Source organism: Lonchura striata, chromosome 6 (assembly GCF_046129695.1).
Source record: "Lonchura striata isolate bLonStr1 chromosome 6, bLonStr1.mat, whole genome shotgun sequence".
Classification (NCBI taxonomy): domain Eukaryota; kingdom Metazoa; phylum Chordata; class Aves; order Passeriformes; family Estrildidae; genus Lonchura; species Lonchura striata.
The window spans coordinates 6,248,009-6,275,392 of NC_134608.1; the positions used below are offsets into that span (position 1 = coordinate 6,248,009).

The window sequence follows — 27,384 nt, forward strand, 5'->3', positions numbered from 1 at the left end:
CTCTATTTCATAAGCTTTTCTAGTTTTGGGGCTCCTGACTCAGAGACCTGACTCTGTTGCATTGATTTTTACTCTTATATTTTTACTCTTTGATTTTTACTCTTATATTTTGATTTTTACTCTTATATTTTTTTTTTTAATAAGGCTTGGGGCTGAGAAGGAAGAATAATTGGACTTTAAGTTCAAGCACTGGGAAATGTATTTGGTTTATGCAAGTCTAGAGAATGTTGAAGAAGGCTTAATGTACTGAACAAAGTGGAAGTGTGAGTTGCTGCAGCTTGTGTGCAGTTTTACTGCCATCCTGCCTTCCCTGCACATTCATGCTTTGTTCAGCCAAGTTACCTCCAGCAAATGCTGCACCAATAATTGTTTTGCAAAGCACTACAATGAGAGTGGTGCCTGCTAAATATCAGGTATGTGGCAGGTATCCCATGGCTGCTGCTCTGTGAGGGAATTAAATCAGCCACACCAGCATAAAGACTCTTTTTCTTGGCATAACTGGGCCATGTCAGGGTTGATTTCTCATCCAGGCCCAGGGCAGGAGATGCCTGAAAGGGATCTCACTGCTTGGGCAAGCCAGAAGCACATCCTGTTCCTGGGGGAACAAACATTCCAGGGGCTCCCAGGTGAAAGGATGCTTGGTCTTTGGAATAATGGTGTAAAGGTTTATGTGAAACACATTTCCTGGGTTTTAAAAATATCAGCTTGACATTTAGTAGGACATAAAGGGAATATATCTACAGTTTAGCTGGTGGTTGACAAAGAATAATAAAAACTGACTACATCTGAAAATGTGTTTGAATTCCTGCCAGTTGTGCTCCAGCTCTTTTAGCACAACAGTTCTGGGAACAAACAATCATAGAAAGGGCAGTGTTGAGTTGACAAGGATGAGAGTTTATTCTCTTAACATTATTGTGTTGTGTTATTTCTGGATTACATTTTTCCCCATTGCAACTTTGTAAAGGAAGGTTTCAAGAATAGAGTAAGAACTTGATGTTCTTGGGAGATGAAGAAAGGCAGTTGAGTACATGGGAATCAGAGTGGGAGACTTGTATGGTCTCCCTTTTCCTTCCATAAATGTGACAGTCCTGATGAATTCTGGAGAAATTTGAATGGAAGTGGATAAGCATCTCATTTCCACAGAAAACCTGTTAGGGGATAGAGAGAAAGTTGCAAAGGGAAGAGTTCAAAAGTAAGGGAATAACAGAACAATCATTGGGAAGAAGCCTGGAGTAAGCAACTTCTCTGTTGCAGCAAACCTGGGCAAACCTTATTGAACTTGAGACCTTATTTTCTCTTCGGCAGCTTATTTCACAGCCTCTCTTCTGGAGTTTCTACTTGAAAATTTATTTTGAATCATGCAGCATTGGAAATACAGGGAAGGAGGCACCCAAAGGCCTGTGTGCCCACCTGGGCAGGCAGCCTGGCTCTGCACATCTTCATTCTCAATCAGCAGGGAAATTTCCCCTTGGCTTAGCAGATGAGATAATCCTCCAGGGCAATGGATGGATGAAGTGGCTCACTCAGCTGGCTCCAGTGACAGTCTGACATAACCAGACTTGGTGTTTCCCTCGTGGCTCTGCTGCACTCTCACATATTTTTAGCCACAACCCCACAGCTGCCACCTCCTGCTCTGGCTCTTCAGCACAGCCACTCAGCCATGCCTGATGTGGGCACCCCAGGACAGGGACAGGCTGTGAGTCTGGGGACAGCCCTGCTGGAAGGCACATGTGGCTCTTCACCAGGGCTCTGCCCATGGAGCCAGACTCCCTTTCCAGCTGGGATCCATTGGGATTCTGCCATGGCCAGATTTATGTAAATCCAGGGGATTGAGGTCGGCCCAATGAGGACTTTTCTTCCTCCTTTTGAGCTCTTTCTAAGTAGCTTTTATTTTGAGGATGCCAGTCTGGACTGCTTTTGGGGGATCTAGGCAACAGCTTTTAGCAACAAGATCATCAGAACACCTTTTTATTTTTTGGGGGAGGAAGAAGAGCTGCATTAGGAACACCTGCAGAAAATTGCCTCAGGGTGCAGTTTGCCTTAGAAAGGCAAGCTACTGCTGAGAGCAGATTAGAGCCAGTTTACAAATTGCTGCAAGCTGTAAGGCCAAAGCCCTTTTGGTTGTGAGCAGCCACATCTGTGTACTCCCTTCCCCTCATTTTTTGTCCACCTTTATCAAGGTGGGTTTGGGGGCTATGTACAAGTCACGAACGGGACGGGATTGCTGTGGCATGTGTCTCAAGCTGTTTATTTTTTAGCATCAGTCTCATTACATGGTTATGACAATGGGAAGATGCCAGCAGCTCACATCCAGGCAACAGACCAAGAACTTAATGTTACAACTTACTTTATAAACTTTTTGACCAGTCACACAAAGCAAAAGCATATTGACAGTAGTTCTATCCAGTCACTATAAATACATGTACCTTTGGTTAAAACAATGCTTGCTTATTTAGAATACATTACTTGCTTGTAAGCCTCAAGATACAATGCACAGAGCTCCATTATTAAGCTTAGACCTTCCTAATATCTCACCAGATATACTTTTCTGCAGCTTAGGGAGTTATTCTACCCAAGTGTTAATATACAGACCATTGTTCTATTTGTCCTTACTCTTCTACTTTTTGTATAATTTTTCTGCTGACAAATCTTATAGCTACTGCTTAGTCTAATCACCATCCTGCTGTCTCTGAGGCCTGCCTTTTGCAATGTGCCCAAATCCCTCTGATTTTAAGGAATCCCACACACGTTCTCCACCCTCTTTCATACTTTGAGTATTTTGAGTACCTGGATTCAGATGTGTGGTTTTATTTTATAGCTTTTCCATGCTGTTTTTGAGGAACATCAGGTATTCTAGAAGCTGGAAACAATTTTTTTTTTTACACCAATAAATGAATTGCTGGGAAGAGCTTCAGTTTCACTACAGAGAGACCTTTTGCAGACAGAGACTGAGGAAGGATTTGCCCTGAATATCAGGGGGAAATTACTCTTCTCATGCTGGCATTCAAAACTACATCCAAAATGCACCTTCAAAGTAACAGTTGTGTGGGGAGTGAAGAGAGAGAATAAATGTGTCCTCATGGTACATGAGGCTTACACAGAGCCTTCCTTAAAATTAAAATTAATAAGGGATGCACTGGGATCAGTGCTGTTCTTACACTTTTTGCTCTAAAACCAGCTTTTACCTCTGTGTAAAAACCCATTGGGAAGCACAGAGCTACTTTGCCCTTCCAGCCTGGGATCCCCCAGAGATGGAGCAGGGCCTGGCCCCAGGGTGAGCAGAGTTCAGGGAAGTAATGACTGCCTGAACATGGCAAGTGCAAGGGGCAGGCTGCTCCCTTTGCTTTAGGTGAATGATCCTTAATTTACCCTTTTTACTGCAAATCTGTGGGAATCCAGGATGGGAAAGGTACATTTCCAAAGTGGATCCAAAATACTTATTACCAGACAGTGAATTTAAGCCAAGTAATAAATGATATCTCTGTACAGTAGAGAAAATCACTTACAATTTCCAATTTCCTGATACATGAATAACATTTTTTTTTAAGGCAAATTTTCAGCAAGATAATTGTTTGACTAAAGACCTAGCACTCATATGGTGAGAGCAGTAGGAAAGGAGAGGCAATAATATTAAAATACCTCCTTTAGGAAGTGGCATAGGCTGCTTTATCTCGTTTCTCTGGCTCACATTCCTTTGGTGGCTGTCACATGTTTACCAACCAGCAGTGTTCCTTCTTCCTTGGGATGTTAAATCAACAAGCACACATGCAGAGAAAAGGGCAAGAACACCAGCACCACTCCTGTTTCTCAGACTCAGGACTGTGCCTCTCTTCAGCTTTGCCCAGCTCATGTGAGTACTACAGAGTCTAGGGATTTAGCAGACTGACCCAGGAAGAAGACTTTTCTCATAAACAAAACATTTCAAAGCTTCCTTGGGAAATTCCATTTCTGGTTAGACTCATCTTGCTGCTTTATGTAAGTGTGATTAGGTAAGTCTTGTGTTTGGAATGCTTTGGGGATATTTCTTAGTGAGAAGATAGCTTTCCTCATTTCTTACTTTCAAGACAATTACAGTTTGAGAAGAAAATCCTATGCTACCCTCACTTCTAACTTTGGATTTGCATGCTGCTTTGGTTTTATTAAAATACAAAGATCTTGGAAATTGCAAGGAATTAAATAGGAGTAAGCCTTTTCTTCTGTTTTCTACTTTGACATTATTCTGTTTCCTGCTGTCATTCCAGATTTTATTTTAAGGTAGTAGTATACTGTAACTCTAGATCCATAATGAGTAACAAAAGTGCAAAGTATTTGCATTCCTGTTAAGCAGAGGGCACATCTGATTGCTGTGCAAGGGAAGCCATGGGTGCTTGCAGGTGTTTGGGACTGAGAGAGGTTCAAAGAAAAAAGGAAATTAATGTGGCATGGTGGCTGTGGGAGAAAACAGCTGAAGGGATCCCAAATAAAATAGTAAATAGATTCCATAGCTTGGCTCAGTATATCTGAAAATATCCCAGGAACAGGCTGCACTTTATTCTTGTGGTCCTTTATGTCAAGATTTTGCAGAGTGTGTGTGTGTGTGTTGATGTTTGCCCACATTGGCTGGGCTGGAGTGTTGGTGCTGCAGAAACCCTTGGAGTGCACAGACTATTTTAGTCCATCTCCATTGCATCTGTTCTGGCTAAGAGTTGCTTCTATCTGCCTCCCCTCTTCCCTTCTCCTGGCTCTGAAGTGGCACAGCTCCCCATTTATCCCTGAGAACAATTGGACATCACAGCTTTTGCTTGAAAGAAACTCTTTAGATGCTTTGAAACCTGTTAATGCAAATTAATCCTCTGAAATTACTTTGTGGCTGTTTGCATCTGGAAAAGGCACTTCCATCTGGAGAAAGCCCTTCCCCAAGTTTTGAAGTGCTGGGGTCCTGCCCTGCGTGTTGATTTTATGGAGGGTGACTTACAGCAGTTGTTTTCTCTGAGATCATTCCTGCTCCCTATTAAATCCCTATTAAATCTCCTTTTGATTTTCCATGTCCTGTAGAGAAAGATATTTCAGGCATAAATGTCAGGGTTCATCTTTCATTCAGTTTGGCTGAGCTTTTCAGTTTTTGGTTGAACTCAGGTTCACTAAAGCTGAGGAGTGCGTGCTCCCGTGGACTAGAAGAAGGTGTAATGTAGGAAAGAATAAACTGGGAAGGCACACATAGGGAATGAGCTGTTCTCCTGGCCATTTAAAATGAGCTCTGCTTCCCTCTTCTTTATGCCTGCAGGATTTCATTGCTTCTCCTTTGTCACAGAACCCTGAGTTAGCTGAGCAATGACTTCAGTTCCTTCCTTTCTCCACGCAGCCCTAGTAACTGGTTAACTGCTTTATACCTATGTGGAGAACAAAATATGAGAAATATTCCCAGGGCCAGGGTAAAAGCTGACAATAATTGCTCAGCTCTTCACTCAGTTGAATACACAGACTCTAGAAACTGCTGACATTTTTTTCCCCCACACAAGCATTTGTTTAATGGTTTTTGTTATTGTTAGAACATATTTTCTCCGGGCGTAGGTCACTTGATCAATACCAGAGGCCTAAAAGTCTTCCCACAACACTCCCTCTCTTTGAAATCACACCCTGCTTTATGAGCAGCAGCCTTCTGCTTCAGGCCTCCCTGTTAAATATCAACAATTCCTCCATCCTGTTCCTCAAAGCCAGAGCCTGAGGCTGGTGGTTAGCCCAGGTCCCAGGAAGCTGTGGTGGGGCAGCTTCTCCTGTGCAGACATCCTCTGTACCAGCTCAAAAACCACCTGAGGATCCCTCATGCCAATTGTAGCTATACCAGAAGTTAATTTGGCAGCGAATAACCTGTGTGGAATGAACCTCCCTGCAGGATCTGTGGCATTTGGGTTTGGAGAGTTGTGGATCAGTTTCCTCTGAGATGCTGTAAAGAATGATCCAGGAAGGAAAAGAGAAGCTGAAAGCCAAAGCTACCTCTGCTGCTCAAACACCCTGATTTCTTTTGGCAATTGTGTGGAAAGGTCACAGTCAGGGCCATCTTTGGTGATGGAGCTCTGGTGGTTGTTAGATGGAAACTGGTGGTTGTTCTTGGATGTGACTCTCATCACCACCACACAGAATTTCTTGTCTCAGCAGCAGCAGCAGGACTGTAGAACACTCCTCTCTCCCCTCTGCTCCTCATGCCTCTTTTTGTGTCCCCTTGGCTTGCTAAATGCCAGACTGATTGTCTGGATTTTTGGCTGGGCTTAAATGCAGGGCTCAGAAACCTTTAGTGGATCTTTATAAAGATTGACCTGGCTATTCCTTTAAAAGAAAATAAAAATCAATGGCTGGTCATGTTTTCAAGACAAAATTAGCCACCAAAGCTGCCCTTTTAGCACTGCCAATTAGAAGTTTTAGAAAAAAGTACGTGCTCTGTGCTGCAGTTTGACAGCAGTCCCTGATCAAGGAAGGTTGAGAGGCACATGCTTGTCTCCCTTTTTCTTTTTGGTCAGCAGTTTGCCACTGCTGTCTGGATGTATTTGATGGAAGCTGAAATAGGGACAGAGCAGCTTCAGAAGGCTCCAAAGAAGTAGCACCAAGGGGGTGTGCAATGCCAATATTGGAAACTTTATTTTAATTCCCAAGGTCAGGGGTTGAGGCATGGATATTGTGAGGGTCCTGCATCCTGCCAGGCTGTGCTGAGTGCAGGTGTGAGGCTGTGGTCCCTTGCCACCTTTATTCTCCTCTGGTACCTGCCAGGAGATGTCAGTGGCCTACAAGGATCCAACAAATAACAGGTCAAGGAGGAGCCAGAGCGGTGTTCAGCGGGTGCCCTGCTTTCCATTGGCACGTGGCCCACTCTCCACAGATGGGAAATCATCTAAATATTAAGAGATTTGGTTTGATTAGCTAAATTCTCCTGTTGGCAGCACATTTCCAGTCCCTGGAGCAATGGAGATCAGACAGGTTGCCAAGGCAACGCACAGCCTTCAGTGAGAGGTTTACTGTGGCGTGTCCTTGGTCAATTGATGGAGTAGGGTTTATTTAGGTCTTTGAAAAAAACCCAAAGCTGCTGTCCAGCCTTTTGCTGTGATGAGTCATTGTGCTTTGGGTCAAATTGGTGAAACTAAGAGCAAGGTTTTGTGGATGAGAAAAATAAGAATATAAAGGTCCCAATTAGATTCCTCTTTGAAGAGGTGAGAGCACTTCAATTCTGAGTGGGGACAACTTGTTCTTCTTTATCCCCTCCAAATAACAGCAACTGAGATCCTCCTTTCTCCTCCTTCTCCTCCCATTTTCTCTCTCTTCCAAATGTAAAATACTTATTTTTATTCTCTAGAGCTCTGTGATCACTGTTTAATTCTTGACTCATATCAGAGGTCCTTCCAGTTTGACCTTTTGTCACTGCTTTGCTTGTTGCTCTCTGCTCCCTTCTCTGTTAAAGAAGCCCTGGTAAATTCAGCTTATAAAAGTTTCCATTTCATTACATTATTCCTCCTTTTGTATCAACTGGGAGATGAAAATCTCATCAAGTCACTGTGTCTCCTGTTGCCTGTTAATGGATCTGGATCCCAAATCAGGGAGTGCCTGGGGACAGGAGCATCTCTCACTGTGACTGTTCCCTGGATTTACTCACACAGCAGAATTGTGCCAGTGGTGGGCACAGCCACCTCTGAAATTTTGAAAAGGACCTGATTCAATATTCTCACAAGCCAAGGAGGGAAGTGCCATTGTGCTGAGTGTCAGGCCTTAATTTGCTAAATTAGTAAAGGTTTCTGTTTTAAAATAATTCTGGCAGTGATAGGAAAGACTCCAAGGCTACAAGGATAACATGATCACAGGGAGCTAAAGGTGGTTATATAGGAGACACCCATCAGAGAGCCCAATTTTGTTTCTCTCACTGTTGAGATGAATGTGAGTTATTCTCACGAGTGGATACCCTGTTAGTTCAGGGAGAAATCACTGTACAAGCAAGATTTGCAAAGAGTCACTGCATGGTTTTACATGGGGAGCCAGGCTGGCATTTTCTGAACATGCAGGTGCCGCTCTCTTTTGAGTGTGGACCTCAGCTGGTGTCATGTAGCATAGGGAGAAGAGAAGGAATTGAAAAATAACTCCAGACGCTGCTTGCTGTGAGAGAAATTCTGACCTTCTCTATAATAAAACCAAGGCATGAGCTTTATAGACAGTGACTTGTATGTGAGAGGAAAAAATTTTAAAGGGTGGAGAAATTCTGCATTGGCATCCTTATTTATTTATCCTTTTTGAGAGGATGACAGCTGATAGATGTGTCACTGTGATGCTGCACAGTTATCTTCTTTCCCTGTCTCAAAATACTGCATTAGTGATACCATGGCAACAAAGAAGTTGTATTTAAGAAAAGGGAAAAAATAAAAGCGTGACTTCAGTGTTCAAGAAAGGTGGCAGACTGACAGTCCTAGTCTTGCCTTTCTACCAGTGAGGCAGTGTTGGTGTCAGCTATGACAAAAGGTATCAGATTCTGATCTCTGTGTTGTACTGTGACTGAAAACAAACCTGGGACACGATCAAAGACAAACATACTACAGGGAGAGCAGGCTGAGAACCTTCTGAGAAAAGGTGCTCTTGTTGGACTATTAAATTCTGCTAAATTATAAATTTTCCTAAGAAGTGCAATACCTTGAAAAAACTTTTTCTTAGACCCAGGTTGTGTCCTCTTTCAGGATGGAATTCTCCTCTGAGCAGTCTGTGAGAAAAAACAGCCTGTCCCTTGATACTGTGGTAGTTTTTGCAGAGGCTGGAAAGTGAAAGGATATCTGGAAGGGGCAAGTGGAGACCTCTGTCCTGTTTGATTTATTTGCATTTGAGTACAGCTCTGGTCTCTAACATGAGAGCCCTAAGCAGCAGGAGATTGGCTTTTAGGGACTCGATTCTTTCATTTCCTCTAATTTAAGTTGTATTTATCATTATCAATACAGCCATTTTCTTGCTTTTCTATGCCTTAGGTGAAAGCTTCAACCTCCAAGATAACTCACTGCTTTGTGTGATAGCTGGTTTTACAATGGAAAATAGTTCCAGAGTGCAAAATGGAGAATTTTGGTATAGCTCAGAGATTAGAGTGATTGTTGAGATGGAGAAGAAATGGCAGAACAAACTTTTATGTGCGAGGCCATAGATTGTGGGCTGGGAAAGTAATTTTCTACCTGGTTCTAATTTTTTTTCCCTGATTGGAGAAGAACTGAGATGAACAGCTGTGAGGCTGCAGATTTCACTTTGATTACCTCAGCTGTGGCCCCAGCCCTGGGAACAATCCTGGCAGGGACCTTGGGCCAAGAGGACCAAGGCCTGGATGGGTGTGAGGTTCCTTGTGCCGTCCCCATCGAATCTGTCCAGCCCTGACATGGAGGGGATCAGCTTTCAGCTCATGAATGACAATTCAAGTTCTGTGCTGCTCAAATTATCAGTCTCCTTGGCCCTGTTAACTTCAAAGAATTTTGAATACTGTGCTGAACTGGAGCCATTTTTATGGTTATTACTAAAACTGATGATGGAACCTCTGGATCACCCTTGCGAGTGACCTCCACCAGACAGTGTGAACTCTCCCTGTCCATCAGGACACATTTCTGTTCCCTTCTTCAGTCTGTGTTTGTGGTGTGTTTGCTTACAGATGGAGGAATGAGGAGAGAGCCAGGACTCTTCAGGATGCAGAACTTCACGTGTCATTGTTTGCAGAGGCTGTGTACTTGCTGAGGACTTGAACTAAAGCTCCACACTCATTTGAAACACATCCAGCAAAAGTAATACTTTATCTTTTCTAGTTGAAAAGTGCCTTTTGTTGAAGGCAGAATGTTTCACAGAACCCTGTGTGCTCAGTTAGAAATGTCATCAAGAGCACTGCTCAAGGCCAGGATGGGTTTTGTGCTGCTGGGAAAAGAGTGCTGCCACAGGGTCGTACATAGCAAAACACAGAGCAGCCTTTGCCAGGTGGAAAATTTGGCCTCAGGGAAAGCCCTTTAGAAACTGGGCCTGTGGCTCTCACAGGTTGGCTGCTGGGTGCTTTGAGGTTTGCCCTCCCAGTGGCTGTGTCTTGGTCATTTATCTACAGCAGGTTCTAAGTGAAATCCAGACTGCACGCTGAGGATTCAAGTCTGAGTCTGGTTTTTATGAGTAGGCCGAGAAAAATCAAATCTGCTGCTACTTCTGGCCTCAACAGAGGCTGACAGTGAGCCAAGCTGAGCCTGAAGGATGGAGGCTGCCCTCCTCTAGTCCTGCACCTTAGACATGGTACTGGGAAAAGGAAAATGTGGGTTTAAGGGAGCATTCATCTCAGGCCTTCCATTCCTGAGGGGAGAGCACTTGCTAAATACCACTGCCTCTGTGTCTCCTGCTGTGCCTGATGTGCCTTCAATTCAGTGTGGCCCGAAGGTTTTGAGCACCTCTACAGGATTGCATCACTTAGAGAATCAGAGGATGCAGCTCCCCAGTTTGGGGGAAAAAAATGCCAATTCTGTGGCTTTTGTGTGACCCAGTGAGACTGAGGAGAGATGCCTGGAGTCCTGTGACTGTCACCATGATGTCCTCTCTAGGTGAAGCCTCAGCTTTGGGGTGAAACATGAGGTAATTCTAAGCACTGAAATGCCTGTGTAGATGGACGTAACTTTTCTTGATTGCTCCTTTGGATCTAACTTCCACCCATGGAAGCTGTGCCTGTGCCATGGCTCCTGTTCTGAGGGGCAGTTGTGTTAGTGTTTCCCTGCTTCAGAGACCTGCTGGGGGGAATAAATGCACTGAAGCCTGCAAGGTGTTTGGGTGGGTCTATAGGTGGTAGAAGAAAGGGAAATGAAGTTGATTTACTGTCTTTGAGACCTCTGAAATTGCATGCCTATGTCAGAGGCCATAAGAGCTGATTAAACCTTTGAAGATGACCTGAAAATACATCAGCAGCAGCTACAAGTGGGCCTCCACCCTTTGATCAGACAAAATTGGCAGTCAAAGTAAATAGAGGTATAGTCAGGTCATAAGTGCCTTTCTGCTCTTCATATTCCTTATATAAAAAGGCTGGAGAACCTCCTCATTCTTGCTATCTGTAAATCAGCACATAAAAATAAAGTGTGTGAAACCCAGCCTCTATGCAGGGCAAGTCCTCCTGCTTTGGATGGGAATTTCACTCCTGCTACAGCACCGAAAGTGCTCTGATTGCATTTCTGATAATGTATTTGTGGATCACCTTGAGGAGAAGAGGGGGAGTTATACAACTGTTCCCTCACAGTGCTGTTGGAAAGGGTCGGGCTTTGTCTCCTTTGAAATAGATATCAGGAGAGGGCTGCAATCCTGTGAAAACACACATTTATTTCTGAAGTGTTTGTGTATTGTGTGTGTGGTGCACATGAATAGAATTGCCACCTGTCCAAGGCTGATAAGGACAAGCAGTGGTCATGTTCTTGCAGTTTGCTGTGTGAAGAATTGGCACCTACAGCTTCCCTCAGTCTGGGTTTATAAAATGCTGCATGCAAGGAGTTGCTTCACCATTTGTGGCACTTTCTGCGTTTGCACAGATGAGGATTTGTTGGAGATATTTCTATGATGGATACAGTGTTAGCCATGGCTTCTGAAAACCCCTTACCTTTTTCTTCTGTCCTCTTGTCTTAGAAAGAGCCCATTAGTTATCCTGTTCCTTAAGGAATCCACGTATGGCACTGCTTTTCTTGATAACCTTGGCCTCAGCTTGTGGGTGGGCAAAGTGACAAGATTCTGATACCCACATGCTTTGGGCACTGAGTAGAGGAAGTGACTGAGAAAGCTGCTTGGTGTTTCCATTGCACCCAGCAGGGAACTTGTCCTTGCAGTGGGGCTGCTGCCATCATTCCATCCCACATAACTTCCCTTCAGTATTTGCTGAGCCTTGCCAAGCACAAGGATGGACTCCTGGGCTTTGCTGTGACACTGGCTGATAGGGATGAGGATATGTAGGTGGAAACTCTCTAATACATCATAATAGTAATAATAATAATGTACACTTGTACTGCCTTGCAGCTTTCGCTGGAACTTCTGCCCACGCACCAGCCTACTTGGTTCACAATGCAGTGTGCATGCTAGACAATTAGTGGCTGATAATGAAAAATGTCATGGGAACCAGCAGGAAAATCATAGCTTACTCCAAATATATAATGAAATGCAATTAGCACAGACAGCAAAACAGACAATTTATGGTTTCTTTTATTTTTCGTAATTAAAAAGTACCAGTAAACATTCCTTTTTCAGGAAGTTTGCTATCAAATGAAATTAAAGAACTATTGTCTGGAATAGTATTTTATGTAGAATTTAACCCTTGCACAGCAGAATGGATTAAGGTCTTGCTACTTGCAGGTTCTTCAAGTGAATCTACTATGGAGCTTCTTGCGTTTATTCTCCTGGTCCTGGTCCATCAGGAGGGGCCAGGTCTGGTAGTAGGATTGCTATAAAACCAGCTACAAGCCCAAGACCCATTTGGATACCATGCATGTAACACTGTGGCCAGCACTTCTCTCTTGTTCTTCTGGACAGACTCTCCCTGAAGTCATCTTGTAGTGTGGATGTGGCTTTGAGGAAAGGCTGGAGCAGGAACAGCATTGTAATTCCTTGTGCTCCCTATATCCTCTCTCAGATTTCTTCTGTTGACCTCACCTTCATTTCTGATCTTTTTTCTACCTCGGGGCCCTTCACACTGCACCTCTGTTTTTTTCTTGAGCAGTAGGCAAGGAGTGTGTGACCTCAACCTGCCAGGAGCACAAACACCATTTCTTGTTCTGTGCTCTCAACCAGAGCAGCAGAATGAGTGGGCCCATTGTGGCACTGCACAAAGGTGTCTATAGCATTCATTTCTTGGCTTAAAAATGGTAAATGGGGGAGGATCCTGGCTGAATGTTTATGTCCCAAAGCATGTGGTGGTCAGCACCTCCCAGGGTTTGAACCAAGAGTTGAATGCCTTACTATGTCACATTTTCTCACTTCAGGCACAGTCTGTCATCCATTGGTGTGAGGATGGACATTTTACCTGTGAAAATTCCAGCAATGTGACACATTCAAGCAATGCTGCAGTACAAGGGATGTCTGCATTTCTGCTGCTTTTCCTCCTCAGCATCTCTCAGGCCCAGACAGCCACCACAAGCCACAACTATACTCCAAATCAGTTTTACAGCCATTTCCCAGGCACGGCCTTAGTTTGGAGTTTCAAATCTGCAGAGAAAACTCTTCAGCTGAGGGTTGGGAAGAGAGATGGGAGGTATGATCAGGACTGTAGGCAGGTGCAGGATGTTCTCCTCTTGATGATGGAGAAGTAAATTGCCAGCCTGCCCCCTCTCCAGAGTAATTTGAGCTTCCAGCTGGAGCCAGCTGCAGCGTGTGAGGCAGTGCTCAGGTGCAGCCCTCCCTCACAGACGTTGTGGTTCAAAATTCTGGTATCTGGCATGAATATTGTGCTTGAGAAAAGAGGAAATCTGTGCATAAAGCCATGGGACAGGATACATGAGCTGTGTTGCCTTGTGCTGTACAAGTTCCAGTCACCTCCTTGCATTTGGTCAGACTGTCTTTAGGAGGGATAGGAGAGCTACTTGATGTCCATATTGAAGGGGGTTGAGGGATATGAGGCCTTGTTGGTCTTTTCCATGCAAGAAGAGTCTGTGCAGTCCCTTTTTGTTGTTTTCCCAAAATCTCTCCCTGGTTTTTAGTAATTGGCTTTGAAAACTTCCTCCTAGAAGTTGATGCTGGACTTTTGGTGAGCTCTGATAGGTGGTGCCTTTTATATTTTTGCCCCAGGCAATAGGGGAAGCCGGAAGAGTTGTCCCAAGTCCTATGTCACTGAGCTACTACTTTCTTGTTCCTCTCTATCTGACCAGGAAACAAGAATTAGAAGGGCAATAAAGCTGTTGTGCCAGTCTGAGTTACTTTAGAGCAAATATATAGCAGGTGATCATTTGCCTCAAGCTTTCCTTCAGGATGCCTCTCTAGTCAAAGATCTGCTTTTTCTTCTGTGGTTTTGCAAGGTACTTAAAGGTCTGTTGGGGAAAAGGGGCACTTTGAGGATTTTCTCTAGCTGGGGCTTGTGTAGCATTTCAGAGCATGTGTTGAATAATTTATACTTAAAAATACTGGTGGCTTGCTTGTGCCCTGAGAAGGGGAAACCCTGGTGCCTCCTTGGCTCACTGAGATATTTGTGAAATAAAATAAATGTTAGCACTGGTGTCCTTGCTGCACACATCCTCTTGTGTGCTGAGTTGTGGTGATTCCATGTGTTTAATATATAAGGTAGCGCATTATCCTTTTCCCTACTCATTCTATGCTCAAGAACAGGGCAAGTCCATGATGGGATGCAGCCAGGCTTTCATGTATGTCCTAGGGTTATGGCTACTTTGATTTATATTCATCTCCTTTGATTTATCCTTGGCTCCAACAGCCATTTAATGGTGACTTCAGCAGCTGAAAATAGCCAGAGTCCATGTCTCACTCAGCCACTCTCACATCCCCGGCCCTGCTCCCTGGGTTGAGGTGTGAGGGGAAAATGGGTCTGAGATGTGCTGGCCAAATTATCTAGGGAAATTGCGGCACCAAATTGTGGCAGTGCTGGCAGGCACAAGGAGAGCTTGGATGGGGCTCTGAACATCCCAGGGGAAGGTGTCCCTGCTCATATCAGAACGATTGGAACTAGATGGTCTTTAAAGTGCCTTCCAACCCAAACCATTCTGTAGTTCTGTGAATTGTCTGTGCCCATGCAGAATAGAGCAAGGGAAGTGTAGACTTCCCCTTGTTGTCATTTCAGCTGCTGTGATTCAGTGCATATTTCTGTTTCTTCCTCAGGCTAGGATGAGGAAGGTCAGAGCCACCTCCAGAGTTTGTGTAACACATGGTCCTCTGGGTTCAGTCCCAACCACTCATTTGTTTAGCATGTGGGCTGCTGCTATGCATTTGGTGATTTTTGCTTCCAGTTCAGACATGTTGGCTTGTATTAATTTAAGTTTTTTAAATCTGCTTGGTAACAGTCATACAGTGCACTATCAAGGCTGTAACTGGGGACAGTATAGCTCTTCTACCCAACTCTTTTGCTGAGTCAAGTCTTATAAATTTCCTGTTGGATTTTCCACAAGCAGGGCTCTGTTTACATCCTTTCATCTTGCTCATCTCATCTGTGAGCTGCAGCTTTGTAATCACAGGCATCCCTGGTGTGCCACTGATGCTGCTGATGTTTCATTTTCATGGGGTCTTTGACTGGAATTGAGCAGCTGAACTTCACCCCTTCTTGGTGAAGTAATTACCAGAATAACAAACCAATTTTTTTTGCAGATGACACTGAAAGTTTTTGACATGTGTGCCCTTGCCACCCACATCAAGTGATGTATGTAGTGTTTGTCCTTTGTTTTGGCATTTTGATATGTGTGAGAGAGGTGAAATGGCTTTAAAAGCTTTTTGCTGGCGCCTGTGGTTTGTTGCAGACCCAGTGGTACAGGCAGAACATGATAAATTGAAACCAGGCTGTTTCTTTACAATTTGACATAGGGATGTTGATGTACAGGGCTGGGACGTCTGCTACTGCAAACCACTGTGCTCATCACCTGTGGCCAAACCTGACACCCAAGGACCTAAACTGAATTACCTGAGCTGGAGGCTGATGATTTTTTCCCCCAGAAAATAATGATAATTATGTGGTACAGTAATATACTCCTTACTTAAGGGTGAAGTAGCTGTTGAATGAGGATCATAGGCTAATACATTAACCTGGTTCTTAGTAAATGTAATTAAGTTAGTGAGTACCATTATGTGTAATGTGATTGTTTCAAATAAAATACATAAATTGCAAAGAAGGTGTTGGGGCCTTAATGACCAGCTACACTTTCTTGGATCCTTATTGTAGTACAGATGGAGAGTGCCTCTCCTGGTGCTGGAGGAATTCTGCATTCCTAAAACATTTATTAAAATCATTTGGTGTCTTTCCTGTGTTGGGATTCATCCTGTGACAGAAATGACGACCTTTATTGGAACCAAGTCTGTGTGATGTGCATCCTTAGCAGACCAGATTGATGTGTTAAATTGATGTTATATCCAAGCCCAAATTGTGCTGGATTTCAGTTCCATTTCTTCTGTGGAGAGGATGGGAAAACAGAGCTATGGATGCAGCTGTGCTTAACCCACATCTTTCCCTAGGCAGTTTGTCCTGGTTGTGCCGATGATTTATTTTTTTAATTTCTGTTCTTAGTTAGTCCTGACACTGCTGGATTTTTGTCTGAAGTTGGACCCTTCATTATCCTCCCTGCAGTCCTCTTTCACTTCATCAACAAGAAGAGAGAGTTGGACTCCCATGCCTGGAACAAGGGTGAAGAAATCACTGTGAAGAAAAGTCCATAGCTCATGAAGGCCTTGGTGAGTGTCACAGTATTACACTGCCTTTGATGTACAGAGCCTTCTGGAGGCTTTGATTGCTGGGAGGACAGACACAGACCCACTTGCTGTTTCACAGGTTGTTTGTGTGGAAAACAGCAGAGTTTTGGCCAATAACCTCCGTTCTGGTAATGGTGGTCACTGTGAATTTGGTAATTTCTTCCTGTAAATTTGCACGTCAGAAGTGTATAATCGCTGAGACTGTCAGCCAAGAAGAGGCCTCAGAAGTCTCTCAACTGAAAGGTCTGCTTCTCAATGATTCTGTCTTAAATCTAATGGCAGAAGAACACAATCCCAAAACACAGAGCTCATGCAAAGTTGCTTTGTTGTTCATTTTGCCTTGTGCCTCAGTGTGGCTAAGGACATGATCTGGTCATACTTTGAGACTCCAGGACTCATGGACAATTGAAGGCTTGTATGCCATCTGTGGTAGGAACTCAGTGGGACTAATTCTTGCTAAATTCATTAGTAAGCCAGGGACAGGCACTGAAAAGGTACAAGTACAAATGGTACTTGAAATGATTCCCACCCACACCCCTCTCGACTGAAAGGCCTAACTTCTGTGTTTCTAAACAAAGACTATGGGGTTTTTTTTATAAGTTTCCTTCATCGATATTACTTTTAAGTCTTTTCCCCCTTCTCTTCGCCTCCCATCAAGTGGTGTAAAAATGAGGCTTTTATTTCAGATTTTAAGATGACACATCTCCCAGGAACGTGTGGGTGTTGACATTCTATGGAGCTGTCACAGGCTATCATGTAAACATGTATTTGCAATGCTTTTAAAAATGTGAATTATTAATAAACAGAGTGGCTTGCTTTTTTTTTTTGGTGTTTGTTGCTTTCAGATTTTGAAGGACAAGAAATTGCTTCCCAGCTGACACTCTCGATGGCAATTTTAATTCCAGACTAAATCTCATGTGTCTGAGTGATAAACCTTTGAAAACATGGGTTTATAATGGAAACACTAAGTCAACTTTAACTACAGCTGTGCCATGCAAGAAAAATACCACGTACCTTAATGAGGTGCTAAATCTGATACGGCAGAGGAATGTGTTGTAATCATTAATTACAATGGAAGCTTAAAGCCGGAGTCTGCCTTTTCCGTTCAAATAAAATCGGCTTGGCGAGTTGGAGCTGAGAGTTATTTAAAAATATCACCTCTATATTTAGTTTAAATTTCACCGTGGTGTCTTGGTACTTGTAAAGTCAATATGGAATCTGTGTGTAGGAAATGCCAAGGCTTTTAAAGGACAGCAGCATGAGGGAATATATTAAACCCTGGGCTAACTCAGTGTGTCATATGGCGAATGTAGAAACCTGGAGGCTGAGCTTGGGCAGGGAAGCCAGGGAAGGCTGTTTCCAGCACCATGAGGGAGCTCTCCCAAGAAGAGTGTTGACAAGCAAGAGTTTGCTTCAAATTTGGAATATGGCTTTGGTGGGTAGGAAGGAGCAGGATGGGGGAGCATTTGCAACATGCAGTTCATTGGTTAGCATTCACTTTTAAACTCTTTTCTTCTGAGCTGTGTATGTTGCAAGGAGATCCTGATTCTGAGGACTCTGGTCTTCTTTAACATGCAGCCCCACTAATGGTTGCTCTTCCCAGTTCTAAGTTCTCAAATTGTGGAAAGATTTTCGATTCTCCACGTCTGGAATTAAGAGTGCTTAGACCATATCTATCTAAATAGGCGAGAAGGCATTTTGCATGACTGTGACATCTGCTGTAGAATGAACTCCCACATGCAATAGCACAGGTGAATGAAGGCTGTGGCCACGGAAGGGATGTATGGGTTCAGTGCATGAGCTGCCCCTCTTGCCCTGGATCCAGCTGAGTTTTGAGTTATCCACCAGTGAAGAAGAGAGTTGGTAGAGAAACATGAGAAAATCTGTCTACTTTTCAGGTGTGCAGAGTAACATTAAGAAAATGTATTGTAAAATGTCAGAGCCTCTTTTTTGTTGTTGTTTTTGCTTTCCTGTGTAGGGCCTCACCCCAGAACAAGACAAGTGACAGAATGAAATAGGTGCTCCCACCAAGATGGCCCTAGGATACATCTGGCTGATTTGTTTCTGATTTAATTTTAATTGCACAGTTTGTGTCTCCATGGAGGGAGAAAGGTAAGGAAATGATCATTGTGAAAATGAAGATTTCATTGAAAACCTTTTAGGAGGCTTCAGGACAAAGACTCTTAATTACTGGGACAAAATGAATAGCAGATTTTTGGTACTTTAGACTTCTATGAATCCTGTTCTTGACTGGTTCATTGATCTTACTGATGAGTCCATCTCTGGAGCAGGGATGTGCTGCCCTGGTTTCTTCTCACTCAGGTGCAGGAGTCCATTCACTGGGAGGGCTGGAGTTTATCTGGACACAGCCAGCCTGTATTTAGGATGCACTTGGCCCTGCAGGGGAGAGCTTGGAGCAGGCTGCAAAGGTAGAGAAGCTGGTAAGCACATACCTGGTAGGAAGGTAGCACAGAGCATATCAGGCTTACTTGGCTATGCCCAAGCATGTGCAGAAGGAAGAGGTGGTGGCATGAAGCAGTCCTGGTCTTTCCAGAGTGATGTAGAGCATTTATATAGGCCATGTGCAGAACTCCTTAGTGAGGGAAAGATTAACTGCCATGCCTTTAGAGTCAGCTGGAGTGGCTTTTCACAGCACTGGTGGTCTTCCAGGCACTGGGAGAGTATGTATGGGAAATTGCCCCTTGAATCATCTCTCCACACAAGGAAGGAGGAGCCTCCCTTGAGCAGAGGCTTGAGAGAAGTCAGTGAGGTCTCATGTGAGACCTTTTGATGCTGTGATGGTGTCCCTGTCTTTTGGGACCCAGAGGAGGTGGTGATGTTCCTACACATGGTGTTTATAGAGTTGGGGAGCCCTTTACTTCAAAAGCTCATGGGTGGAGTGAATTTCACAGGTACCTGTGGCAGCACTGGGCAAACCTTTGTGTAAGGAGCTGCAACCAACTATAGCTTCAGTGCTGTGGCTCAGGAGAGTGAAGGGTCCTTTGTCCTACACAGCAATCTTTTCATAGTGATGTCACCTGAGACTGGGAAAGAAATTGTAGCCTAGTACACTGTGCTTTATATGAAAATATTCCAGCTGTGCCTTGCCTTGGACACTTGTTAAAGATGTATTATTAATGTGTGAAAACAGCATAAATATGATGAGGTTTGAAGGAAGATTTTTTTTTTTTCATTTTTCCTTCTGTTTTATCAGCCTCAAGAGCACTTTCAGTTCATGTTCTCAAGCTGTTCAGCACAGCCACTGTTCCAGCCTCTAGGGCTAGCTGCACACTTAAAATATATAAATGGAGATGCAGTTCTTATATAAACCACTCATCTCCCTTAGCTGAGGCTTTAAGGGAAGCATCAACACCTCTCACACTCACCCGGGGCTGGAATGTTAGCAGTGCTGCCTGGGTGCTGCCTTTCGTTGTCAGCGCAGCCCTGGGCCCAGGAGGGCCCTGGGGACCTGTCACATGCAGTGAGTGGGACTGTCACATGCAGCACAGGCAGAGATTCATCTTCAGAAATAAGAAACGTGGGTGAACTTGACAGCACCAGTCTGGCTTCCTCCAAAGTTGTGGAAAACCCAGGGGTGTACTTCTCCAAAGAAATACAGCTGTGGTTGGTCCTTTTAACTCTGATGCTGAGTGCCCAGTAGCTCCACTGTCCTCGGCAAGGGCAGATTGAGAGCGAGTCTGAGGTTGTTTTTCTCACCCAGATGAGGTATGTAGCTCAGATTCTTTGACCAACCTGTGGCAGGAAGGAGAGAAGTTGTGAAAAGGAAGTTAATCAGTGCCCACATGAAGCTGCTCTTCTAAATTGCTTCAATAGATGCATGTAGGAAGAGTGAGTGGCCGTGGGACAGTGTGATTGCTGCTTCTGATGCCTGCCCTAGGTGTTGGAGAGCCTGGTTTGCAACAAGCTGAATTAAATGAAGGATTAGAGTAGCTGAGGGAGGAGTCCCTAAGTCAGTAGGGACAACTGCCTGCTTAGATCTGTGGCTCCAAATTCCTTTAAATCCTTTGAGTTTAGGTCTGGATTTCCTGGTGACCCCTCAGCCTCCCAGCATTTCTGGCTGGACTGGTGCTTGACTTAGAAGTGAGAGGAGATGGAAAGTACAGACTCAGCCAAGTGTGCACACAAAGATGGATCACGAAGAATCATCCACTGTGTTTTTGTCTCCCAACCAGCACTGCCTGCACTGCTCTTGGTGGTCCACACAGAGCAATTCCCACAGGCTCTGTAAGGATGGAGTGTGTGCGTGGGGGAAGGAGTAACAGGAACTGGGTGACTCCTCTGGATGTTTCTAAAATAACTTCATTTTGTTAAACAGCTAGATATGCTCTCGCACTGCTAATTTCCATGCAAGTAATTGCTCTGATTGACCCTGGTTTGTTCACTTGCTGCAAACTGGGTAGCACAGTTGCAGGCAGGGTGGAGTCTATGGGATCTGCTCTAGGGAGCAGCTTGACAGCACAGGTGGGTGGGTTGGAGTGGTGGTGTAAATTGGTGTTTTTCCAGCCCTTTGAACTTGTGATTTCCTTTTGGCTATTCTGTCTTCATACAAGCCAGAAAATGGCAGCAGCTCAATTACAGAACTTGCTGTAATTTCTGACTGCAGGTTTCTTCTTTCATTCCCCTAATCCAGTAATTACAGATGTTTCTCAGTCTTTCAGCCTGGAAGAGCACAGTTGCCACTACTAACACCACTTCTCTAATACTCCAATGATTTGTGAATTTCTTTATGCCCTTTGTGTCACCCTCGGCTGGAGAAGTATAAATGAGGTTATTCATTGCTGCTTTTTGTACAACCATTTGGCATGGAACAGTTAGGGGCTTTTTTGTGCCTCTGGTGACAAGTAGCTCTTTAAATGCAAAGGGCTTTATTTTGATTTGAAGGATGTGACTGCATTCGATGGAGTCACTCTGGATTTAACACCAGCGCCAAGTCAGAATCTGGCTCACCTAAATATCTAAACCAAATATTGTGGCCAGGGAGGTGTTGCCATTTTCTCTCTCCTGAAATTCCCCCAGGATTTGTATTAATATTTTGGTGGCAATAATATCTATCTGTTCATTCACAGATCCTCTGCTTTCTGGGTGCCCTGGACTAACACATCTGATTTCAGTAGTTTTTACAATCTAGGTAAAACAGAGCTATGAAGAGGTCAGCATAGGAAATCACCATCAGCTCCCCAGCCCCACTGCTGTTGGAGCTTCTGAACACAATACTTGAATCCTGGTCTTCCAGAAACATTTTTTGCTTGAATTTGTCATCACATACTCTGTATGATGGAGAGACTTGGGTTTTTGAAAAAAGCTACACAATTTTGAACGATAAATGTCACATTTGCATAATTCCTTTTTTTCTTCTACCTTTTTCCACTTCTCCCCATCCCACTGAACCAGTGAAGATCAGTACATTTTTGCCATTGTTATTGACAAAAGGAGAGCAGGAACAAAGGAATGAAAAGAAAGTAGGAGACAACGTGGGGCTAAATATCCTGATCAAAACCACTTTTGTCATTTGGGCATCAATTTTTACAACTAATTTGGCACAGCATCACTAAGCAAGCTGCCTGCAAAGACATGAGATGATTTGGGAGTGAGAAATAAGTCTGCAGGCTTCCTGTGCGTGGGCTGAGCCCCGTGCAGCCGGGTACATTGCTGTCTGCCTGAGCTCATCTTTGTTTTCTCTTCACCATTCTGGGGCTTGCAGGACCAGCGCTCTGCAGCAGTGGGTTTATTGCTGTGTTGATTTGTAACCCGTGAATGTTTCCAATGAGATGTGTCTAATTTATTGGCATAAACCATTAGATTTTCCTTCAGTGCCCTGGAGTTTCTGATTCACCAGCTGAAAACTATTATCACAGAGCACATAATCACTTGGAAAGTGCCTCTGTCTTCTCTTTTTGTGTGTGTTAAATTTAACCACATAAATAGCATTTTTATAGCACAAAATAGGCCAAAAAGGTACCAGATGTTCTGTATTTCTGTTTTGTTTTTCCCTTAGGTAAGTTTGGTCAGTAGTGATGCTCACAGCTCACAGCTGATGTGAACCTTGGGCACTGTCTGTGAACTTCCCTCATAACACTTCTGCAAGAAGCTCCAACCCTCCGAACAGTTTCAAGAGCACAGGCTGAGCTTGGCACTGTGACAATTTCAGCTGGAAATACATTTTCATCATAGTAATGTTTGGTGAGAGTGCAAGGGCTTTGCAAGCATCTTGTTAGATACAATTCTGGCAACTGCAAGAGGAGCAAAGAGTCCAGATTGTTCCCAGAACCAGGATAGAGGATTTCTTGGCCCAGTGCTGCTGCTGCCTGCCTTCATCTGAGTACATTTCTAATTTACCCTCTGCTATTTTGTATGTGTATTTTAATTGGGTTCTAGTCTGAAAGGAGGATCAGGCTCATTACAATTTTCAATAGCTCAAAAACTCTTGCCTCTCCAAGCCTTCCTTATTTCCCCCTTCTGTGAACAGCAAAGTGGCTTTACCTTTAGCACAGATCCTTGATGTTCTGGGCATCAGCTTAGATTAACATCTTGTTTTAGGTTTTCCCCTTGAACTTGGGGCACAACTTCATGCTGGGTCAGTCACACTGCTCTTCTTCAACATTCACACAAATAAAGCTCCTGCTCATGGATATAATCCATTTTCAACCTGTGTTCTGCCTGTAAGGGAGGAGTTTGGTAGAAAACTTCCAAGGGCCACACAAAAAATGAGTTAAGAAAAGGAAGTTTGTGCCTACACTCTGCAACAGCTTGAATAAAGGGAAATATTAAGAAATGCACAACTGATGGCACTTTTTTTAGGAGCCTACCTATCAAGAAGATTGAAAGACACTTTGATAATATTACAAACTGCGTTGTGGTCGTGTCTGAAATTCTGGTAATAGTCTACTTTTTTTAGCAATATAGTAATTGCACCTCTCAATGGGAATGCTACTCAGGAATAATGATCTTATCAAGACAAGGGAATATAGATTGTAGTAAAGGTTATGATGGTTTCTGTGAGAGGCTTAACATTGATCCTTTTAGCTATCTGATTTTCCAGGAGAGGAAAAAAAACCCTAACTACTTTGAGTTTAGCATGTGATTTGGTGTGAAAATTCTTATGGGTGGTTTTAGAAGATGGAACTTGAAGTAAATTTGCTAAACTGCTTTTTTCCTCTCTCTTGTTTGATGAATACTTTTAAAAAGAAATGGATTTTTTTTTATATTTCCCACACATTTTATGCTTTTCTCAGTTCTTTTATTTTTTTTTTTTTCTTCTAATGCAAGTCAAAACTGCTAGAGAAATCAAAAGTAAAAATCCGTTATGTTGAAAAGGCCACGTTGTGAAATACATCATAAACATGCTGTTAGAGCAGTGTCTCCTAATTAATGGAGAAAGCTTCTGGGAAACAGCAAGCCTGTAACACAGCTCAGCCCCCTTTGATCCTCTGGTGAGTTTGTAAAATCGTTGCCCGCCTAAACTTGTCTGCAGCTTGTTACACATTTTATCCATCTGCTGCAAGAGCAAAAATAAACCATTTATAATTCAGCTGAGCTCCAGTTGTTCAGCATATCACTGACTGTGGAGTCTTTAGTAAGAGGATGGTAGGAAAAGCAAAGCAAAGGTGAAACAAAGTCAGGCACCCTGGAAAATACATTGCTTTTGTCTCTTGAGATTATGTAGGCACTGCGTTGCAAGTTGCAGGTGTCACTGCAAAGTGGTTTAGATATTTTTGTGAAATACACATCAGTGTCTTTCTATTGTCTATAAACTGAAATCAAACCACTCGTTGGGATTTCTAGGATTCAATTAAATGTCCTAGTCTTGGGAAGAGTAGTGCATGTGTATACTTGTATATGTGTCTTGTTTCCCCACAACCTCCAGGCAACTGCTGGGTATATGAGAGTTCAAGTTCTATTTGCTGCTTCAGATAACTGAGTGACCACATGCAAGCCCTGCAGGTGGGTCTAGATCACTGCTTTACTTCCCTTACAGAAGCAAAATCTTGCCTTGAAAACTTCCTCCATCTTTATGGTTGTGGTGCCAACCTCCCTGTGTCAGTCTGTGATGCAGCCAGCCACGGCATCCAGAAGTGGGGTAGCTCTGTTGGACCAATTGGGTGTTAGCTCCAAAATCTAATAACAAGAGGAGCTAATTATTCCCCATGCAAATATCACAGGGCTATGTTCTGTTGATTTTTAGAACAGATGAGCACTTCATTTCAGCACCCATATGTTTTATCTCCATCAGTTAACTATCAATTCTGGATGCCTGTATCCCTCTGAGGGTTCTTGCTGCCATGGATCTTGCTGCTGAGACAGAGGGAGAGCACTGTGAAGTTCTCCTTTCATCAGAAACCAGAGATTCATTGCTCTTGCCTGTTAAAAATGGTCAGGTTATAAATGCATCCAGTATCTAGCACTTACCCACCAGAGTTCTTCCATGCCTGGGAGAATCTCACTGTTAAAAGTACCATCTCTTCCCAGTGACTTCTCTGGTGCTGTGATTTACCAGCAGTCAATCCACATTATGCAGCAAATGGGTTGTTTGCAGCCTGTGATCTCTTTTGGTCTTTGAGAAAATCAGTTGCACAGAGCAGAGAGGCTTTGCCAAGGGCAGGGCTGGAAAGAAGAGAGTCAGTGAAGGGAACAGCTCACCTGGGAGGTGAGGCTACGGCACTGTCTGTTCCTTGCCAAAGATTTAATGTGTGGCAGGGAGCTTTACCTGGATCCCAGGGGCTGAGCTGAGGGCTGGAGGCTGCCAGATGGATGCTGGAACAGTGTGTGCCCTGAGCCCAGGGAGTTTATGACAGCCACAGCTTTTAAAATGCCTTTAGTAACCCACATTCATTTATTACCCTTGTTAGGGCTGCAATTCTTTGCACATGCTGAAGCTGACAATAAACCTGTTGGAAGTGTCTGCAGCATAAATCAAAATCACTGAACAAAATTATTTGGCACAGGTGTTTTAAGAGCTAAAGTCCTCTTAAGTCACTGATCTCATGAAAAAAGATCTGTTCACCAAGCAAAGTGGGATCTCCTTAGTCCATGTTCCATTTAAAGATCCCCAACATTGAGATTCCCACTACATTTCTCTGGATATCATTTCACAAGGTGATACACATTGCTGCTGAGCTTATTTTCTTGCTGTTACACTGTATTTACCCTTTTATACTTTGATTGCTTTTAGGCCTCTCAATTCAGCAAGACATTTATATTTATTTTGAAGCTTAGTTTAGTTTAGTTTTGAAGTTTAGTTTAGTTGTCTTTTAGTCTAAAATCTGTACCTATTTAATTCTTTCTTCCTAAACCCATAATCCTATTTGTAGGTTTCTTATTCTCAGAGTTCCTAAAAGAATATCTGTCTTGTGATACTGTGGGAAGATGTATATTGGGCAAAAAAGGCATGCTAACTTTCTGCAAGTTACGTTTTTATTTAGAGTTTAGATGAATTTTGAGAAAGCATCATATTGAGATGACATCAGTGCTTTTGTTAACTTGCTTCTGTTCCCAGTAATTTCATACCTATAATATTACACCTCCTCTGTTAGGCTTTTTTTTTTTTTCCTGTGAATGGCAAAACAGCTCTGGGCTATGGGCAGATTCTTCATAGCTTTTCTGGAGATGCTTGTCTGCCATGGCCTGGTACTGCAAGTTTTAGGCCTGTCATTTTCATCATTCAAAATATAATTCTCCCCAAATTCTCCTCCCTTCAGTTTTCTCACCTGGTCATGCTAATGCTAAGGAAATTTGGGGGCAGGATGTTGAGACTTTTGATTACAGGTTGTTTTGTATCTTTTTTCCCCCCCAGGTCTGTTGACAGCTCTAACCAGAGTGTGTGCACTTCTAAAAGTTACTTGTGTTCCAAGGTTCCATGTTCTTGTTTTTACCTAAGGTTTAGCAATTGAATAAAAGCTTTCCAGATCTCTGCAGGAATATGTGCAATTTGTCCATCATTTCTGGATTTCTAGTGATATTCTCAATGGATAGAAGTGTTTTTCCATTTCCCCCTCTCAGTTCTAGTCATCTTAAATAGATAGTGTGTCGACAGGTGTTGATGGACAAGCAATTTACAGTAATTTCTTATGGTGCTTATTCTGCAGCTCCCTGAATTATAAGTGACACGCTGGCAAAGCTGAACAACTGATCACCAGACACTGGCACAGCGTTAACCATGGCTTCTGAGGCTGCTCAGAACTTCCTCCAGCCACTGTCTTCTTGGATGTCTCAAATATACGAAGCCATCCAACAAGCAGGAGACTCCATATCTGCCTCTCTGCTGAATTTGAGTGGAGTGGGTCATAAGCCAGAAGTAGAAAGGACCCAGGACTTGGAGAATAATGGAGGCGTTTATGAGGATTATTCTGAGGAATCAGGTGATGAACGAGACCTGGACCTTTGGGATGAGGACTATTTCTATCCTAGAGAAGACAGTTACATTGGGGGCCCTGATCTTGCATCACAAAACCTCCCTCACAGCTCTGACACGGGTCCACAGGGGCAAGACCGGGTTCAAACCACCAGCACCTTGCCAGAGCAGTGCGTTGAGAGCAGCAAAACCTTGACATCCAATGGATCCTACTGGATGAGTGAAGATCTCCAGCCTCTTGATCGACTTCCTCCCATTGCTGAGGAAGAAGGTGAGCCCTCTTGGAGGATGGGAGGTCATGAGCACAGCCTCAGCTTGGGTGGCTCCTTAAACAGTGCCAATGGCACGGCACGCTGTGCAGGTAAGCAGCTGGCACGCACCCTGACTGCATTTTCCAGGCCTTTCTTTTCTGCTGTTGATTTGATTTAGTTGCTAATCTGCTCAATATGTTCTGTATTGTCTCTGTTTCCCACAGCTAAAATAAAACTCCCCAAATCCCAAAGAAAAATGTTACCTTTCCAATTCTTCCCTCATTTGTGCGATTAATCTCATTGAAAGAATTGGAGATCTCCAGGGTGAAATGCTGTGTATTAGAAGGCAATCAGGCCCTGCTGGTGTAGCAAGGAGTGTTTTGCTTCCCTCCCTGT

At 43.5% G+C, this 27,384-nt stretch overlaps 1 protein-coding gene across 4 annotated transcripts in view; it reads left to right on the forward strand.

Moving 5' to 3' along the window:
* The window catches only part of SYT16 (synaptotagmin 16), a 106,584-nt gene that overhangs the window by 33,762 nt on the left and 45,438 nt on the right, over positions 1 to 27,384 (forward strand). For 2 of the 4 annotated variants that reach the window (XM_077783919.1, XM_077783917.1), the window contains exons 3-5: positions 16,187 to 16,350; positions 18,347 to 18,480; positions 26,472 to 27,098. In XM_077783919.1, coding sequence (XP_077640045.1) covers positions 26,543 to 27,098 — 556 coding nt within the window. In that variant the 5' untranslated portion in view covers positions 16,187 to 16,350; positions 18,347 to 18,480; positions 26,472 to 26,542. Of the gene's footprint in view, positions 1 to 16,186; positions 16,351 to 18,346; positions 18,481 to 26,471; positions 27,099 to 27,384 lie in introns of those variants that run through there. The other 2 variants (XM_077783918.1, XM_031504903.2) reach the window with 2 other exon arrangements.